The sequence below is a fragment of the Meles meles genome, chromosome 5 (genome assembly GCF_922984935.1).
Source record: "Meles meles chromosome 5, mMelMel3.1 paternal haplotype, whole genome shotgun sequence".
Taxonomy (NCBI): domain Eukaryota; kingdom Metazoa; phylum Chordata; class Mammalia; order Carnivora; family Mustelidae; genus Meles; species Meles meles.
Window position 1 is genome coordinate 150,464,962 of NC_060070.1, and position 18,077 is coordinate 150,483,038.

Genomic DNA, 18,077 nt, shown 5'->3' on the forward strand with positions numbered 1-18,077 from the left:
ACAGTCCTAATAGAGTTTGCTACTACCCTATATGGAACTCAAAAGGGAGAATGACTTTTAAAAAATGTGTCATATCTCACATGATTCACAGAGGAAATCACTCTAACGACCTACAAAGCAGCTATCACAAAACATTAATCATGTGAGTCTTTGTCGTAGAACACATGTTGCTTTGGGTTTGAGGAACCGTAAAAGCTGGCTGGTAGCCAGACAAGACTCCAGTAAGAACGGACAAACTCTTCAAGAGCATCAGTACAATGGAAGGCACAAAATATACGATACACCAGGTTTAAGTTAAAGGAATTAATAGTAGAGTGCTTCCTGCTCTGTTCACAAAATATCTTTTCCCTGGGGTGCCTGGGTGGCACAGTCAGTTAAGCATCCGACTCCTGGCTCAGGGCATGATCTCCGGGGTCATGAGATCCAGCCCCGACTCCAGCTTCTCATTGAGCGCAGAATCTGCTTGAAATTCTCTCTCACTCTCCCCCTCCAATTCATGCTCTCTCTCTCTCTCTAAAAAAAAAAATCTTTAAAATGTGTATCTTTCTTTATTTTTTTCTAATGCATTTTAAAGGGCAGCCAAAGAGGATACTGTTTAAAATTAAATCTCTTTACCCTGAACGGAGTCTTGGCCAGGAGCAGCGAAAGGGAATACGAGTAGTAGAAGGACACTAGGGCTCTAGAAGAAATTCAAGACAGGCGGCCGGCTCTCTTAGTCTTTTATAATTCTGCGTAATTGCCAGACGGAATTCACATTAGCAAGATAATGTTTCCCAGCATGATATAAGGTCGGAAAGTCAACTAGATTGAAAAAAATACTCATGCCTGCAGATTAGTGCATCGGCTGAACTTAGGAAGTGGTAAGTCTTATTAAAAGACGGGCTTACCAGTCAATTTATACTTCTTTTAATCTTTTAGTTACAATCTTCCTTTAATTAGGAATGAGTTGAAACGAAGAGCAAGCAATTTTAAATACGTTCTCTGACTGTACGAAAGCATAAATATTTATTTCATTAAAAAAAAAACAAGAGAAATGGTGTCTACAGACAAAATTACTTGAAAGCACAGCAACATTAACTGCAATTAATACTCACCGATTCCTCGTCTTGAATCATCTGTACTAAGTTGTCCAACACAGGGGTCAGATTCCTAAAGAGATTTTAAAGAGGTGGACAGTGGAATTGAATCAAAAGCTCTCATGAGGTTGCTTATTTTCATCATTGTCATATAAAAAAAAATACAAAGCTCTTACTTGGATTTCATATTATTAAAATTTTTGCCTAACGCCAGGTGCTGTATTGATCTGTTTTTACTGAGCCACACTATTAAGGTGGATAGGTCAGATTCTAAACCTGGAAAGAATCAGAGTAAGCAGATAATCAAAACACACGTGTATAAATAAATTCTCAGCTGGTACACAATTAAGCGATGGTGACATGAACTTGGATGACTTTCTCTACCGTCCCGAGGGCCCTGGGATTCTAACCTTTCATTTTCAAAGGAACTTTTTCGCTCTCTTTTCATGTCCTATTTATTTCATGGGGATAAACTCATTCTCAGCGAAGACTTAACCTAAATCTCATATACAATCAGTGGCTAAGTCCAGTCAGTGAGGAATGGGGAGAGGATGGGTCTCATCTCTGCCCACGACTGTGTAAGAGAAGAAGTCCCCGACTCCAGTGGCCTATGCTAACTGAACAGGCTCCCACTCATGCGCTACTATAACTGGGAGAAATGAAGCTACTGAAACAGTTTCTGAGTAAATAAATAAGGATTTTATTTTATTATTACCAAGAATGCAAAAGGTCAGACCAAGAGCATCATTGATGTTCTGGTGACAAATTTTTTTTGAACTGACCTGTTCTCTTGCATTTTTGGCCATGGTATCAACTTGTTAAGACTGTGGCATTGACGTGTGCCATAAATAAATTCTGTTAAATTTAACAGCCCTATTAGTCAAGAAGCGAGGTAACATGCCCATTAAGGTGTTGTCTAGGTTGAGCTTTCTGTTTTCCCCCTACTGACTTGCTTCAAATACTATTTCTGTTTCTTTTCTGATTTCGGACTTACCGTTATCGGAGATATCTAAGCTGGTGATGTTGTGGATTTCGGCGATGCAGCCTTCTAAGACTTGTGCACCTCCTGATCTCAGCTGGAGAAACACAAAGGATGTATGAGGTAAAGGGGTCACCTACTGGACGTGGAACCAGAAAACATGAAAAGCAGGAGATACAGTCACTGACTTTGTGCCAAAGGCTTATTAACTCTGTGGTTACCATCAATGGTAAAGAGCCAATCACTAGTCATTGCTACTGGTCCCCATAGCACTGAAATCGGGAAATGGCTAGAAAAAGAAACAGAAAGACGGGGACCATACTCCCCATCAGCATGGGCAATGCGGTCTCCATCAGCCCACAGGCACTGTCCTCATTTCTGACTTTTGAAAACCTACAAATCTGTTTTATACATGAGAAATTAGTATGGATTTTGTTTGATTATTCCAGATTTCAGGGCAGAACTCCACCAGGTAACATCAAAACAACCAAAGGAGACAACGAAGATGAACTCCTGTTGACTGTCAGCCACTGCCTGAAGGACCCAGCCCGTCGTCCCACCGAGACGGTGTGCGGGCACACGGTTACAAAGCAAATGGTGAAAGGTGATTATGAAATGACTTGGGCAAACTCATTGAGCCACAGAAGAAAAAGATGTAAGATCAATTTAAAATATCATTATGGTTGGCTTATAGCAAAACTAATTCTCGTTTCATGACCTCATTTATTTTAAAGAGACAGGCAACCTATAAAACTCAATACTTTGTATCCTTTCCCATCAAACCAAAAGTTATCAGAGTATCTTGTTTTCCACTCAACAACTGTGAGTTCCTCTTACATGTAAAGGATTTTAAAGGATGCAGATTTCCCGACCTACGGCCCCTTTGCTTGGCAAACTTACTATTTAACAAGGGAAAGAAGCTATCATTTACTGGGAACCTATTATGTACCAAGGTGTATGATATGTATGGTGGCTTCCTTATTGATAGAAGAAAATTAAAAATGTACCTAAATTTCTATACCAAGTGTAAAATGCAAAATGCTACTTCCTGGAACTTGTGCAAGTTTAGATGTAAGACTTTAAAGAATCCTTATTTCACTATTTTAGATGCAATATTTTTATGGCAGCTGGAACCAAAAGGGGCCAATTTCCCTGCCTGCTTGGGTGTCCAGCAGAGTTTTTGCACAGATCTTTGGGACTGCCCTTTATCCGGGAGTATTTCGGTTGGGGTGTTTAAATTCAACCTTTCCTACTTTCTATGGTGACTGCAGATTCCTCTGGGGGGCCTGCACTGTAAAGGGGAGTGTCACACAGAGACAGACTGACTGGCCAGAGGGCTGGTCTACACACTTGAGGGAAACCCAGACCAATCAAACCCCAGCTGAGGGGCTTTTACCCAGTGCGTGGAGCAATGGCCAAGAGTCAGCCGGTCATTTTACTACCCGTGGTTGTCTTCCCAGGAGCTCTCGAGCTTACGCACAGGCCCCGAGCCAAACTTTACCCCATCATCTCTAGACTGGCCCCAGCAGCCTGCTACTCAAAGTGTGGTCCATGGATGGGAGGCAGTCTGCACAGTTTGCTACTGGTCTTAGCTACAATACGTACAGAAACTGACTAGAAATGCTAAAATTGTAAATAATTTTAGGTCTGCTGCGTCTATAAACAAAAAATGAGGGCTTATATTTTTTACATCTTTTGAAATCTTTTGAAAATAGATTTTTATTATATTTTTGGTGAAAGTATTGGTTTCTGATAAACTAGACATTTAAAAAAAAATAGTAACAACGAGGTTCTTCACCACGAATTGTTCAGAGCACAGCTTGTTAATACTGGAAGAAGTATGTATGTTGAGGTTATGTCAAAGGTAAAGCAAAAGATATTTCAGGAAAACACTTCAAAGGAACATAATTTGATATTCAGAGCATGAAAAGACGATGCTTTTGAGAAGATAAACATAAGTGCCTAAGTCTCCACAATCTGATTATCTGCTGTTAGTGATGTCTCTGGTGAGAAGTAAAATTTCTACCAGAAAAATCTCGACTTGTTATTATTATCAGGTACAGTAAAAATATTCCATTTACAGATATGGAAAGACATTTCAAGGGCTCAATGCTGTTTATTTTACAAATACTCTTGACTGATAATATTTGTAGCGCATACCCATAAAATGAACATTTTCCAATGGTTAAAAAGCAATCGAATATATCCACAGACCCTAATTTACCGATGCATAAAGTACTTACACAGTGGCCAAGCTAAGGAAAGCCCAAGGAGAAAAAAATAAAAACACGTTATCAGCAGTAAACAGAACAGAGATGCTGAGCCTTTATCAACACATCAGGTAAAAAAGCAAGAGTCAGAAAAACACTTCCAACTAAAATCTGGTCCCAGAACCAAAATCAAAAATTTAACGAAGAAAAGAACGGATCCTTGGTTACCAAGAACATTCGATTGAATTCACAGGTTATTAGAGGCCTAAAACTCCCCCAAAGCTAAAGCTTCCGCAAAACAGTAAAAGCTTTTCCATTCCTGTAAGTGAAAATCCTTTTAAACGAATTTGCATAATTAGAGGCTGTGCCTGCATGTGTGCGTGTAAAACTGGTTTTTAAATTACCCTCATTTGGATCCTACACACTAGCATTATGGGAAAGAAAAGCAAGATCAAAGACGAGTCGACGTGACTGAATCCCTGAGTACTTTTTGGAAAGTTAAAAATAAACGCACGTTTCTTTCCACAGAGAAGGGTCCTCTCACTCAGGAAAGGTGAGCACATTTCAGAGTGACTCACAGTTCTAAGTGAATGGGTGCGTCTAACCCTCAAATAGCCATAATGGGGACAAGAGAAGCAAGGGAAAAAGCCTACACAGAACTTTTAATAATTCATTTTCCTTTGGGGCACCTGGGGGCTCTGTTGGTTGAGCGTCTGACTCTTGATTTCAGCTCAGGTCAGGATCTCAGGGTCCAGGGATTGAGCCCTGTGACAGGCTCCCCACTCAGCAAGGAGTCTGCTTCTCACCCGCTCCCTCTCACTTCTCTCTCTCTCCCCCCCCCCTCTAAAATAAATAAATAAAATCTTAAAAATAACCATTCATTTTCATTCTTCAAGATCACTTGCCATTTAAAGATGTGGCAAACATTACAGATTTCAATATAAAATACCTCCCCCCAAATTATCATCGTTTTTCTACAGGAGTCCCAATTTCAATTAAAAAAAAATACATATTTTTTTTTATCCTGGGAAATTTTCTCACATTAAACTGTGAACAGCATAGGTTTCTCCAAAGGACAAAAAAAAATTGGTTTGACAAGATCGGGTTCAAACTGTCCTCTCGCTAGCAGGGTCCGATGCCAAAAGGCAATTGAGAACCTACGAAGATAGATACAAACTGCCATTTCCTAGGTGCACACAGTTGTGTGTTTCATGTTCTTCCAATATACTTCCTGCCGTGACAGCAGTTTCCACTTTGCGTCCCACGTGTGGGGCCCAACAGGAAACTGATCCGTGGGGGATACCACCGTTAGAACCCCCGCCCCACACACAGCACCCCGTCTTTAAGCCTCAAAGCCGGTGGACCACTATCAGGTCGGACGGCACTACCTCAAAAGTTCCTGTTCGCGTGCTACGACGTCCCGCTCATCACACGTTTTAGCATCCGGGGCTCCTCTTCCCACACATCATCAAAGCATCTTGCCATGAACTGTGGAACGATGTGCAGGGAAGCTTCTCCTTCAAAGAATGAACTCTACACCCAGACCTACCCCTAATTCTCAGCTGTAATTAGCCCTGGCGTCTCCTCCGAAGCCTCGGAGATTTTGCTCTCTCGCGTGGAAGGAGAGTGAGGTGGGAGAAGGCAGTTGCAGCATTGACCTGCTCTCCTGAAGTCGGTGTGAAAAGATTTCTCAACATGGGCCAGAAGGACGGACCCACTACCCTTCTGATAGACAGGGACATGGGAGGATACATCTGAATGCCAACTTCACCGCGACGATATAGAACAGTTCTGAAATGCTTCTTTGGAACTAACCCTGGAGGCAATGGGACACACTTCTTTGAATGTCCACAAGGATGCGGAATCCTTATCCTTTGAGAGTGAATTCGAATCAGCCACAGGCCATTCAGAGACAGGCTGGGCCATACAGGATGACACGGTTTTGTGTCTGATATCAGGCATGACTATAAATGGATGAAACTAATTCTTCTTGAGAGTTTTAAAATAGTTTTGAAGGCAATTCCCAAAAAATATTTCAGAAAAGGCAGAATATTTATATGGCTTCTAAAGAAGAATTTGCAGAAAGGCCATACTGACCCTTGCTGTGAATTCGGACATTCAAAATAAGGCTTCATTACAGTAATCCTTTTCCTTCCCAAATTATGGCTCACATGTGCCGAGCTTGGCCCGGTGCCAAATACTGTCCCATAAGCTGTTAAAATCTTCATTCCACAGGTGAGAACCAAAGGCTGAAGGAAGGCAAGCCAAGTGGCTGAGTCAGGTTTCAGAGGGCGCCTTTCTGATTTCAAAGCGTCCACCCTTTGTGATGACCTCTTTTGTCTCCTATGACTACTTGTACTCCTTTTCCTAGAGGGATGAGTCCTTGTTGGTAAAGACCAAGGGAAGGAAAATGAAGTGGTAACATAATTTATGGGGGACACCTTAAGAAAGGCAGATGTTTTCTTCTCTAAGTGGAGATGGTATCTGAAAATGAAAGCTCAATTTCAATACTTATTAGCTTAGCCCTCATGGATCAAAAGACTGAAGCCTCAAATTTTGGATTCAGGTTTCCAAAGAACAATGACATTTGCATTGGAGGAAAAACACCTGCCTGGTACTTTCGTTTTCAACAGCAGTAGGTATAAATGTCCGCTCTCATTCTAACTGATGAACGTGAAAAGCCTCCTTCAGGGAAATACAGAAATACTCTGAGACCCACAGGGACAGCTCACCGGGCGAGGTGAGCATGGACGCAGCAATGCTAAAATCAAAAACCATTTGCTTAAGCAAAGCTTTCTAAGTTTCCTATGTAGACACTTAAAAAAAAAAAAAAAAAAAAACTACTCAAATGTAGTTGACACACACAGTTGTATTCATTTCACGTGGACAATACAGCGATGCAACAATTCTATACATTAAATGTTCACAATGGTTAAGTGCGGTCCCCACATGACACCATACAACGTTATCACAACACCACTGACCACATTCCATCTCTATAAACAATTCCAACTTGAGAGTTACTTTCTTCTCTCCTCCCAACTGGTCTCAACGACCATCTGAGACAATAGCCATTTATTTTCTGTAACACCCACACTAACCCGATTTTAAAATTAACCAGTGGCAAGCAGCTATTGTGTAATAAAAGGAACTATTTACTTCTAAATAGACAAAGACTATGCGGTATTTCACATCTGTTCTTTGTTTCCATGGATGGGGTAGACCGTTGTATAAGAGGCATCGTTAGGGGACGATGAACTTGTTCAGTGCCCACATCAGCAACCGTCCAGCATTATACCTTGGACAGGTGACTTTTTTCAGGTCAGTCCCTCACCTCGACTCAGTCATCTCTGAGGAAATGACCTCCAAAATGACATGGTATCAGGGAGAAGTTTTACTTCCCACCGTCGCAGGTGGGAAATTTATGTGATCATGGGGAACATGATGTGCGGAATTCTTGCCTGATTTTGACCACATGCTTGCAGTAGAGGGGATTGTGTCTAATATAGCTAAAGAGAGAATGAATAGAAAAAAATAGATACATGCATAATTTTAAACTTCCAAGTGGGCGACAAGCTTTTTCTGAGAGCACTACCTCAACTCTGAAGTGTCAAATAATTAAAGGGTTAGCAGTTAACACTCAAATGGCCAAGCATTCTAAGCAGATAACATCACAACCCCAACACCTTTACAGGAGAGATTTACTCCACCGTGGAGAGGAGCGAAGTGAAACCTAGTTAGATCTGGACACCCGTCTGTTAGAAGAAAAATGTGGCAAGACACCTAAATTTAGAAAAATCACTTGGTGTTTCACCTACTTCCACGAGCAGCAAGATAAGGGGACTTTATAAACGTGGCCATCAGGACCGTGATCAAGCGTTAGGATGGTGGGAGAACGTGGTACCCCGGTAGTCTGAAGGCTTCCCATTTCTCAGCAGTCATGCCGTATCACAGAATCCATAAATGAATGGCCAAAACGAAGCTGTGACTATCATCATCGTAACGGCCAACCCTACCATCAGAGAGCAATCATTTGATCTGGATTCTTGCCTTAGTAAGAAAAAAATTATAAAGGAAAAGTCTACTAGCCAGTGGATAGAACCAAATGAAATTGCTAACAGTCTGCCATTTCTGACCTACAAAAATGTCGATTTTATCGGTTCACCAAATAGAACTATCTCTGAAAGTTATCCCCAGTCGGATCACAAGGGAGTTTAAAGAACAAGCCACATAGTGATTTAACAGTGTTCTTTGGGCATATGGCACCTGACAACTTCTTTGAGAAAAGAATGTCTAATCATACTTGATGTTCTAATAATTACCCGTATAATTAACAACAATCAGAAAAGCATACTTTGATCATGACTGTTATTAGTAAGCCAGATTGTTTCAGCTTTAGACCACACTTTCCTCATCTAGAAGTGTGGGAACCAGAAGATCACTTATGTCCCTTCCCAGTCTGATCACAGAATTAAAGGGAAGATGTCGTACCGATCGCAATCACTGTATTTAATGAGGACAGTAAAACATTTGGATCACTCGGTAGTATGAGCTAGAAAGCAGTCAAGTTTATACCAATATGCTTTTTTTGGATAGAATAACACTTCCTGTCTCCATTCTTCTTACTCCTCCCCCCATACAAAAGTTTTTACTACTACCGGGTTCCGTAAGAAAGTATTGGTAAGCAATTAATTCATGTTTCCAGCCTTGGTTTCTATATGTGGTCTGTCTCCACAAATAAAAGCACACTGGGGGTGTCTGGGTGGATCAGTCAGTTGAGTGTCCAGCTCTTGATTTTGTCTCAGGTTGTGAGATCGACTCCCCCCCTGCACTGGGCTCTGTGCTCAGTGTGAAGTCTGCTGGAGAGTCTCCCTCTGCCCCTCCCATTCCTGTTCTCTCTCTCTCTCTAAAATAAATAAATAAATAAATCCTTAAAAAAAAAAAAGAAGAAGAAGAACGCTGATTTATACATGAAAATTTGATAGTGTAGGTTTTTAGGGGTTTTATGTGTTTTGTTTTTTGTTCTTTTTGGCTTTTCTTTTTTCCAAACAAAATCACTGCTAAATCACACACAGTTGGTGCTAACCCCAGCTCAAAATTAAAAATAAAAAAAAAATTCTGCACTCACCACTTACACGATATTATTTCATAGTTGTCAGTTTCTAGAATTTTCAGAGAGGTAAAGCGACAGTCTTCAATATTTGGTGTTAGGCTTGGTACCTGTTTTTTGTTTTGTTTTGTTTTTTTGGTTTTTTTTAGGAGCTAAGGGAAATGCAAAACAAGTAAGATACTAATAGTATCGTCCAGAAAGTTACAGCCTTGCGGGGAGAGCACACAGGTGCTAAGTGAACAGTGACACAAGATACCGTAAGGGTCACTGTCCAAACGCATGTCACCATCATTAAATGCCAGACAACCAGAAAAGAACAAGATCACCAAGGGCTGAAGCAGTCGGGGAAGATTCTACAGATAAACAACGAAGCAAATAACCCTTCCATGTCCCAGACGCCCCAGGACGCACTTTGCAAAGAAGAGCTCCTCTAAAGCCCTAACGAGCCATTGGGAGAGGCACTAATGTCTCCATTTTGCAGACGCTCAGTGCAGACACTGAGATGTCGGGGTATCATTTAATTCCTGTGGGACTGCATACCTAGTAAAGGCCAAACTCCGATCGAACCCCAGGAGTCTGCCGTAGGCATGGAGGACACTGGACTTGAGCTAGATCCTTGGAGAGGGGAACCTCGGGAAAGGAGGAGGACCTGGCAAAGCTGTTCCAGGAAGAGAGGACAGAGGGCATGAAGGCCCACGAGCAAAAATGAAGGGACCTTACCCTCAGCCCCGTTTAGAAGGAACCACGTATGACGTGGTGGGTAAAGCAAGGCTCTGAAGGGGCCGGGTGGCTTGTACCTGGATATTTTGTTTTTTTAAAGATTTTATTTATTTATTTATTTATTTATTTGACAGAGAGAGAGAGAGAGATAGTGAGAGAGGGAACACAAGCAGGGGGAGTGGGTGAGGAAGAAGCAGGCTCCCCACCGAAAAGGGAGCCCGATGCGGGACTCAATCCCAGGACCCCAGGTCATGACCTGAGCTGAAGGCAGACGCTTAACTGATTGAGCCATCCAGGTGCCCCTATACTTGGGTATTTTCTTACTGGTCTCCACACAAACCGAAAGTCTCAATAATGTAAAAGTTTGGGGACCCTCTAAAATGTAGAGGCTCTTGGTCTCAAATTATCTTGGTGATCTTTGACAAGAAGAGTGTTGAATGGCTGTAATTTTGAGAAGCATCTTAATTTTCCTGTTTTAAATCAAGACATTAAAAAATAAGACGAATGACAAGACAGCCATTCTCTTGCAAACTCCTGAATCCAAGTCAGGTCGCACCCATCTGTCCCCCACGAGGGGTGCAGAATGTTACTTTTCCATAATGGTAAAGCTAGTTTATGGCTTTTGTATCTCAAGACTTCATCATAAAATACTTAAGCAACTGGTGCTAAGAATGAATTTAAAAAAACCCAAAAAACCCAAGTCATTAAAAACACACTTGAATGCTTTCTGAATGGCATTTTGCGGCTGTTTGTAGATAAAACTTGCAAAATACAGAACACCAGAAACTTCCCCAAGATGTGTTTTTCTGCTTCATTTATCCCCTCTGGATTCACAGGATCACACTTCTTCCAGGAAAGAGGCAAAGCGTTTTGGAGGCTATTCTTATCCCTGCCACCCATAGTCTGAACGTGTTCTTACCTCACAATTGCTGAGATCAAGGGAAACCCCCTTCAAGTTATGATTGCAGGCCAGGCCCAGCAGCAACGCTCTGCGGGGAGGAAACACACACATTAGACACCAATTCCACAGGCTGTGCTAAAATATGCTCTCCTGCTGAATGGACCCCAGAGAAGGCCAAGCACCAGGTCGGGTGTTAGAACACCAGCTGCATGTCAGCCTCCCAGACGCAGTGAGAGAACGATGCTGCGACATTCTTCTCTTTGGCGCAGAGTAGGCCCATTCCGAATGGCGGGACTGCTGTTCCCGGGGAAATAAACCGACAGTACCCCAAACTGCATGCTGAAATTAAATTGTGTTCCCCGCAGATCAATTCCCACCGCATCTGCTTGAGAACACCTTTAATATTATTTCGAAAATCACTGGGCAGTTGTGATTAGAGCAGCAAAGTAACACTGGTTTTCCCCAAGGAGCGGATGGATGGTGGGGAAGTCGGGCTCCACAGTATCCGGGATCGGGGACTGCTGTCTGGGGAGGGGTGTCCCCCCCACCCCCAGCATGTACGGAAGGAGGCAGGAAGACAAGAGCATGGGGGAGAAGGCCCAAGTCTGGAGTCTGAGTCCAGGATCCTGCTTGTGTGTCCAGCTACGACCAGCTCGGCTCGGGGCAAACCACATCACCCCCATGAAGAGGACTGTTCTGGTCTGCACGCTGAGGAGACCGGACCGATCACGTGGCTCAAGTCTCAGAATGGATCGATTCCATCTGCTCAAGTCAGTCCAGTAAAACCCAACACCCTTCACCGGGCTTGATGCAAACATCTCACACAGGCTCACGCCCATCAGTCACGCTGAAGGGATCAGAGACTTCAACCAGGCCCCCGGGAGAAACACACGGGAAGCACCAGAGGGCTCCTGCTCTGGGGCAACACGTGTGTGTGTGTGTGTAAGACAGGAGGGAGTACTGGGGGGTAGACCCCAGGGCCGCCTCCTTGGGGGTGACTACCTGCTTCTCAAGGTGCCCGAGGGAAAAGGACCTCCACCCCATAAGAGCGAGGTGGGAAGGCGACTCTTTCACACCAGTCTCCGGGATCTCTCCTTCTGGGGACGCTCTGGCCTCATCCACCCAAAGAGCAAGAGCGCCCATGGTGTGCATGGAGCCCACGATCCCAGAAAGAGGGCTGGAGGGGTGAGTGCCTTTCCTCTCATTCCTTCAAGCTGGCTCACCAGTCCCTTATTCTAAATGCCGGCCGAGGAGAAAGGCTGGGCAGCTCTCCTCTGTGGGTAGGCTCCTGTCTCATTTCTTACTAAACTGCTCCCTTCCCCAAGTGCTGTTCCCCCTTTCCTTCTTGGGGGCAGTACTGAGCCACTGAAAGTGCCTGGGACTGAGAACCCAAAGGCCAGCCCTGAGGTCCTGGCTCTGTACCCACAGTGGGGTGGCTCCCATGACGTCACCTGTCACTTTTCTCTCCCATCTCGGGTGCTCGTCAGCAAAATGGGACAGTCAGCACATTCCCAAAGAGGTCCCTTCGAGTTCGAATATGTGCTGAGTTTCTAGAATTTATCCACATATTTGAACACTCTATTCTTGGAAGGCTTACATGGAAGGGAAATTCTCCCTGCTCTCCTGACATGTAGATTAGGGCCCGGGAAACAATGCTGCCCTTTCAGATATTTAAGGACAGTACAGGAGACCAGAGATGAGGACAGACCAGCTCTGAGACTAGTAAAGACGAAGAACCCACAGCAAGCGTAAAACAAAACCAGAAGGAAGGAGGACGAAGCCTAAGGCACACCGGGGACAGCTCTCGGCAGGAAGCATCGTTACTTTCACCCAGGGATGGAAGAACAGCCTTAACAAGTGTCCGTGAGTCTCCATCGTTACTGCAACACTGGTTAAGACAAGAATTTGTATCTCATTTCACCGGCTCTGGACATGTGATGCTAGTTAGGATTCCTGAGTAGCTCATGCAATAGGTTTCTTAAAAATACTCAGACAGGGAGACGGGGAGAAGCGGGGCCATGTGACAGGGAGCAAGGAAGGGCACAGGGAAGCAGGGATGGGGGGAAGAAAGCAAAAGCACCAGCATGAGCACAAACAGGACCTCAGGCCTCGCTCTGACTGATGCAGGAGCCAGGAGCGTCCTCGGGATACACGAGAACCTCGCTGTTCTGAACACTATAGGAAACGCGAGGGACAATGTCACCAGGCTCTTTACTAAAGCCCCTGGGATACTTTACCATGGCCTGACACGTCTGCAAGGAAAAAGCACAGCTGCAAAGTAAGTGGTCATATTCTCTTAAGGCTGCTGACCCCCAAACCTTCAACAAGCTTGGGTCTCTGTCCGTCCCTCTTGGTGCAGGGAAACGTGGTGGGCGAGGCATGTCGGGAGCCCGTGGCCGCTGGTAGCCACTGGTGGCCACTGGCCGGCACTGCCATGCGCTTCCCAGAACCCCCCAAGCCATCAGTCTTCCTCCAGGGCGTGACCTCAGCCCAGGTAAACCCCAACACCTCTGTTCTGTTACCTCTTTTCAAGTTCTGGCCTCACATTAAATGTAATTAATTATTATTTTTTCATAATTTTTAATAATTAAAAATTCAGAATTTTGCTTACAGAATCTTCAGCCACGGAATCTTTTCCCTCACGTTAAGATTTTTACTAAGTGAAAGACAAGTTGAAGAGCTTACTGACGGGACACTATTAAATATTCACATAAATAACAGGCCACAAGATTTAATAATTACAAAATAACTCTTGAGGTATAATTTTTATCTGCAAGTCTCTACGCTAAGCAGTACACAGTAAAACCCAGTGCTGCGGTGGTGTGGAACATTCTACAGAATCACTGATGCTAATCAGTGAAGAGCTACTCTGTGTTCCACAGGACTGAGAACACTGAAAGGACTGGAGTACTGGTACCTGTCAGAACTTCGGAATAAGCAATCTCGTAGCGGTACACTGAGGGCAAGGATCAGTCCAGATCTGCTTTCTACCCACCCCCTCCTCGTGTCTGGCACGGTGTAAATGCTCCATAAATATTAGTTGAATGAATGAATGAATGAATGAATGAAGTAAATATGACTAAATTCTTATGGATCCCCCTTTGGAATACTGATTCCATTAGTTTGCTTAATAGTCACACAATCAGCTTCATCGTGAGACCTTTACTGTTTGGAGCTGTTGCATTTACAGACCTCTAATATGTTAACTCAATGTTTAAAAAGGAAACACCTGCTGATGACCACTGGATTTTTCTCTCGGCACAGGACTAGATCTACTGTTCTTAAAGACGTCCAGTTGTTTTGGTCTTACGGTGCCAGAGGAGATACTGCGATTGATTTCACACTTCTCGAAAGAAAAAAGGCAAGTCACAAATTAGTTGAAGATGAATTTTCTAATAAAATGAATAGAAGACACTGATTTTAGCACGTCATACCAATTACAAGGGAAAAATTAAATGCTGATTTACATGCCAGCTGGGGAAAGGAGAAATCTGTGCATGTATTTGAATGCGTGTGACCTGTACATGTTGTAACTACCCGAAAATATGTTCTTTAGACTCAAAGGGAATTTGATCCTATAGCCCTTCTGATTATTTCTGGCCCTGGTGAACAGAAATTTCAAGGAGGACAATTATCCTCAAATCTTATTTTAGTTAAAGAGCTCAACTTCCCCGCTAGGGATACTAACCCAGCCAAGTAAACACACGGAACAGCAGCCTCTGCTGATGGAGGCAATTCAGGAACTAAAGCATCTGAAAACGGATTCCGTTGCATACGCACTGTGCACAGAGTTTACTATGCTTAGGAGGAATACGGAGAATAAGTACTGATTAGAACACACACGAAAATACCTAAAGCAGCCTCAACAGAGGTTAACACAAAAGCAGTGATACCCGGGAGGACAGCGTCTAGAGATCAGTGACAACTGCCAAGACCACAAAACAAAGAAAGGGTTTTTTTTCCCCCCTCGAAAATGCAATACTATCAACAGGACACAATGTCTTCAAAAAGAATGTGACCTCCTTTTTGTGCCCCAAAGTAAGAAAGGCATTTTCATCTGCTTTGCCTGTCTTAGGATTCTGTGTCTTCTGCTTCCCCTTCCCTCAAGCACATTTGTAATAAACTGAATGTTAAGAGATCTGGAGAAAATGAATTAACGACTCACTTTAACGGCTCAGGAGACAGTTTTGTGCCTGAAAGGTTGAGTTGCATCAGAGACAGGGAGCTACTGAAAAACTGTTTGAAGGATGGCGGCACTTCTTTTCCTTTCCTGAAAAAACAAAACGTGAGAGTCATACCAGCAGTTACACTTGGGGTCTGATACCCCACTTCTGGATTGGCAAAGTTACCCACTGGTTATTCACACACCGGGGGGAAAAATCCATGACTCCATTATATTTTCGGGAGAAATTCAACGGTAAAAAGAAATAAAATGTCTGGAAGCTAAATAAATCCAATACCATCAAAGGTATGATGTGAGAAGTGAAGACATTTCATTTAAGTCCTTAAAACTACTGCCATTCTTTGTAGCCAATGATCTCAAACTGTGTTTTACCCATAGATCTCCTTGTTGGAATTTTTAAGAAACTAGAGGTAAAAGAGGATGTCTACTCACAATTTATTTTTATTTTTATTTATTTATTTGACAGAGAGAGAGAGATCACAAGTAGGGAGAGAGGCAGGTAGAGAGAGAGAAAGAGGGAAGCAGGCTCCCCGCTGAGCAGACAGATCAATGTGGGACTTAACCCCAGGACCTTGAGACCACGACCCGAGTCGAAGGCAGAGGCTCAGCCCACTGAGCCACCCAGGTACCCTATTTTTCACAATTTAATGAGCTTCCCCTCTGGGTGGCACTGAATACTAAGGATCGTTACAGGCGCTGGGCAAAACCGTTAGACATGCCTGTCTCAGGTGCAACAAGACATGACCTAATGTTGAACTCCGGAACAACACAAAGTCTGATTGACATGATGCCTGCTCACCTCCTACATCCATAGGGCAAATCGAATCATTTCAGGCCAAATATTAAAAAAACAAAAACAAAAACAACTCCAAAGGAGATGGCTACATTGTTATTGCCCATAACAAGGGCAAATACGGGCCCTTGTTATGGTAGAAACTGTACATCTCAGAAAGAAGGCAGAGTCCATGCCACACTAGGAGGGTCTTGGGAAAACAAGAGCCCCGGGTGGGAGCTGGAACGTGAACCCTTGTCTTGTTTTGCTCTACCCGCTAGAAGTGACGGCAGGACGGAGCGAGTCCCTGAGCAGCAAGCACTCAGCCGGGCGGAGAGGAAGCTCTCAGTTATGGTAGTTACAGACTCTCCGGGCAGAGGCTAGGCTAGTGGTTTAGCTCAAGCATGTATTTCTTGTACACAGGTCCAGGAAAACCTGTCAACGTTGGTTTTAAAACAAGGTAATTTCAGGCAACCTAAGAACAACTACCTAAGCAAGCAGAGTCGCTATGAGGTTGTCAAATAAACTTAAGAGGAAAGAGAATTCTGGGAGAATATATATTAGATGTTTCCAATGAACTCTGGTGCCTACAGTGGAACGACATAAGCTTATACACTCCTGTTTGTTTTTGATGATTAAATGTTGCGAAAAGGCTCGCTAAATATACTTCTCCTACTACTTGACTGGATGTCTACTGTACCAACGTTTCCAAATACCCACTGCCCCTTTCTGTGGGAGGACCACGCTTCACTCCCCCACTGCTGGCAGGCGTGGCCACGCAAGTCCCTTGGCCAAGAGGACATCCCATCAGACAGAAGTGACGTGTGTGACTTCGAGAAGGAAGGTGCACCAGCTCGTATGAGCTATAACTCTTTCCCCTCTGCTACACGGATAGAGATCTGCCTTCTGGAATCAAGGCAGTATGGCCACCCACAAGCGACATGTCACAAGACCACTGAAGGGCACGGATGTGGGGGTGGGGAGGGAGGACCATTTGTTGCTCAGAGCGACTCACCTACCCTGACTGATTACACGTAGGAACAAAAGTATGAACAGCCTGGTTGACGGTCCATAGCTCAGGGTAAACACATGAATTTCAAGATCATTACTAAGGGCTGGCTAGGACTGTGCCTACGTGACGGGCTGGGTATTTAATCACAACCTCTCACTGGCCGAGCACGGTCCTACTCTGTAAGCTTAAGAGCTCTGAAGGCCAGTCGTCCCAGAGGAGGCGCCTTGGGGGGCTCTCATGTTATTTGGTTGAGGTGCTTGTGGCCTATTTTTGCTCCTGTAAAGATTTACTTCGCCACTGAAGTAATGGACTGACTGCGCTTTAAAATATAGAATAATTTATTTGCAAGGCGCAACTATAGAATAAAGCTGGCTGAACAACCGAATTTTCCAAACAAGTGAGGGTTATACCTTTGAATATAATATACGAAAATGGTAACTTACTAAAACGGAGGTATTTCGAGCCGTCAGCAATTCTCCCTATTATTAAAAAGCACATAATGACGAAAATACTGTTTGCGATCTACGGTCAATATTCTGAATGCTAAGGGTCGTACGGTGTTAACACACTGATGGTCCCAGAATTTTACAGGTACGAACCCCAGGTTCTCTTGTTAACTCCTCCTTCTTTTCCCTCCATTCTAAGTGGCTGCTGTCTGTGGATACTCGCTGCTTCTAATCCAATGCCCTACACCGCAAGCAATTCTAAGTCAGCAAGTGAGGTGCTCGGGGCGCCTGGGTGGCTCAGTGGGTTGAGCCGCTGCCTTCGGCTCAGGTCATGATCTCAGGGTCCTGGGATCGAGTCCCGCATCGGGCTCTCTGCTCAGCAGGGGGCCTGCTTCCCTCTCTCTCTCTGCCTGCTCTCTGCCTACTTGTGATCTCTTTCTGTCAAGTAAATAAATAAAATCTTTAAAAAAAAAAAAAAAAGAAGTGAGGTGCTCAGGCTGGCCCTCCAATTCTTCAAATTAAAATTCATGAATCCAGGGGGAACCTGGGTGGCCATCAGCTAAGCGGCCGACTCATGATTTCGGCTCAGGTCATGATCTCAGGGTCATGGGATCGAGCCCCACATGGGGGTCCCTGCTCAGCACAGAGTCTGCTTGAGTTTCTCTCTC

At 43.9% G+C, this 18,077-nt stretch overlaps 1 protein-coding gene across 6 annotated transcripts in view; it reads right to left on the minus strand.

The window, feature by feature from the left end:
• CARMIL1 (capping protein regulator and myosin 1 linker 1) overlaps positions 1 to 18,077 on the minus strand; it is a 305,453-nt gene that overhangs the window by 105,040 nt on the left and 182,336 nt on the right. For 4 of the 6 annotated variants that reach the window (XM_046004391.1, XM_046004387.1, XM_046004389.1 and 1 more), the window contains 6 exons: positions 15,162 to 15,266; positions 11,015 to 11,084; positions 4,299 to 4,310; positions 2,071 to 2,152; positions 1,253 to 1,352; positions 1,095 to 1,149 (listed from right to left, as the gene is read on the minus strand). In XM_046004391.1, coding sequence (XP_045860347.1) covers positions 1,095 to 1,149; positions 1,253 to 1,352; positions 2,071 to 2,152; positions 4,299 to 4,310; positions 11,015 to 11,084; positions 15,162 to 15,266 — 424 coding nt within the window. The remainder of the gene's footprint in view (positions 1 to 1,094; positions 1,150 to 1,252; positions 1,353 to 2,070; positions 2,153 to 4,298; positions 4,311 to 11,014; positions 11,085 to 15,161; positions 15,267 to 18,077) is intronic. The other 2 variants (XM_046004388.1, XM_046004390.1) reach the window with 1 other exon arrangement.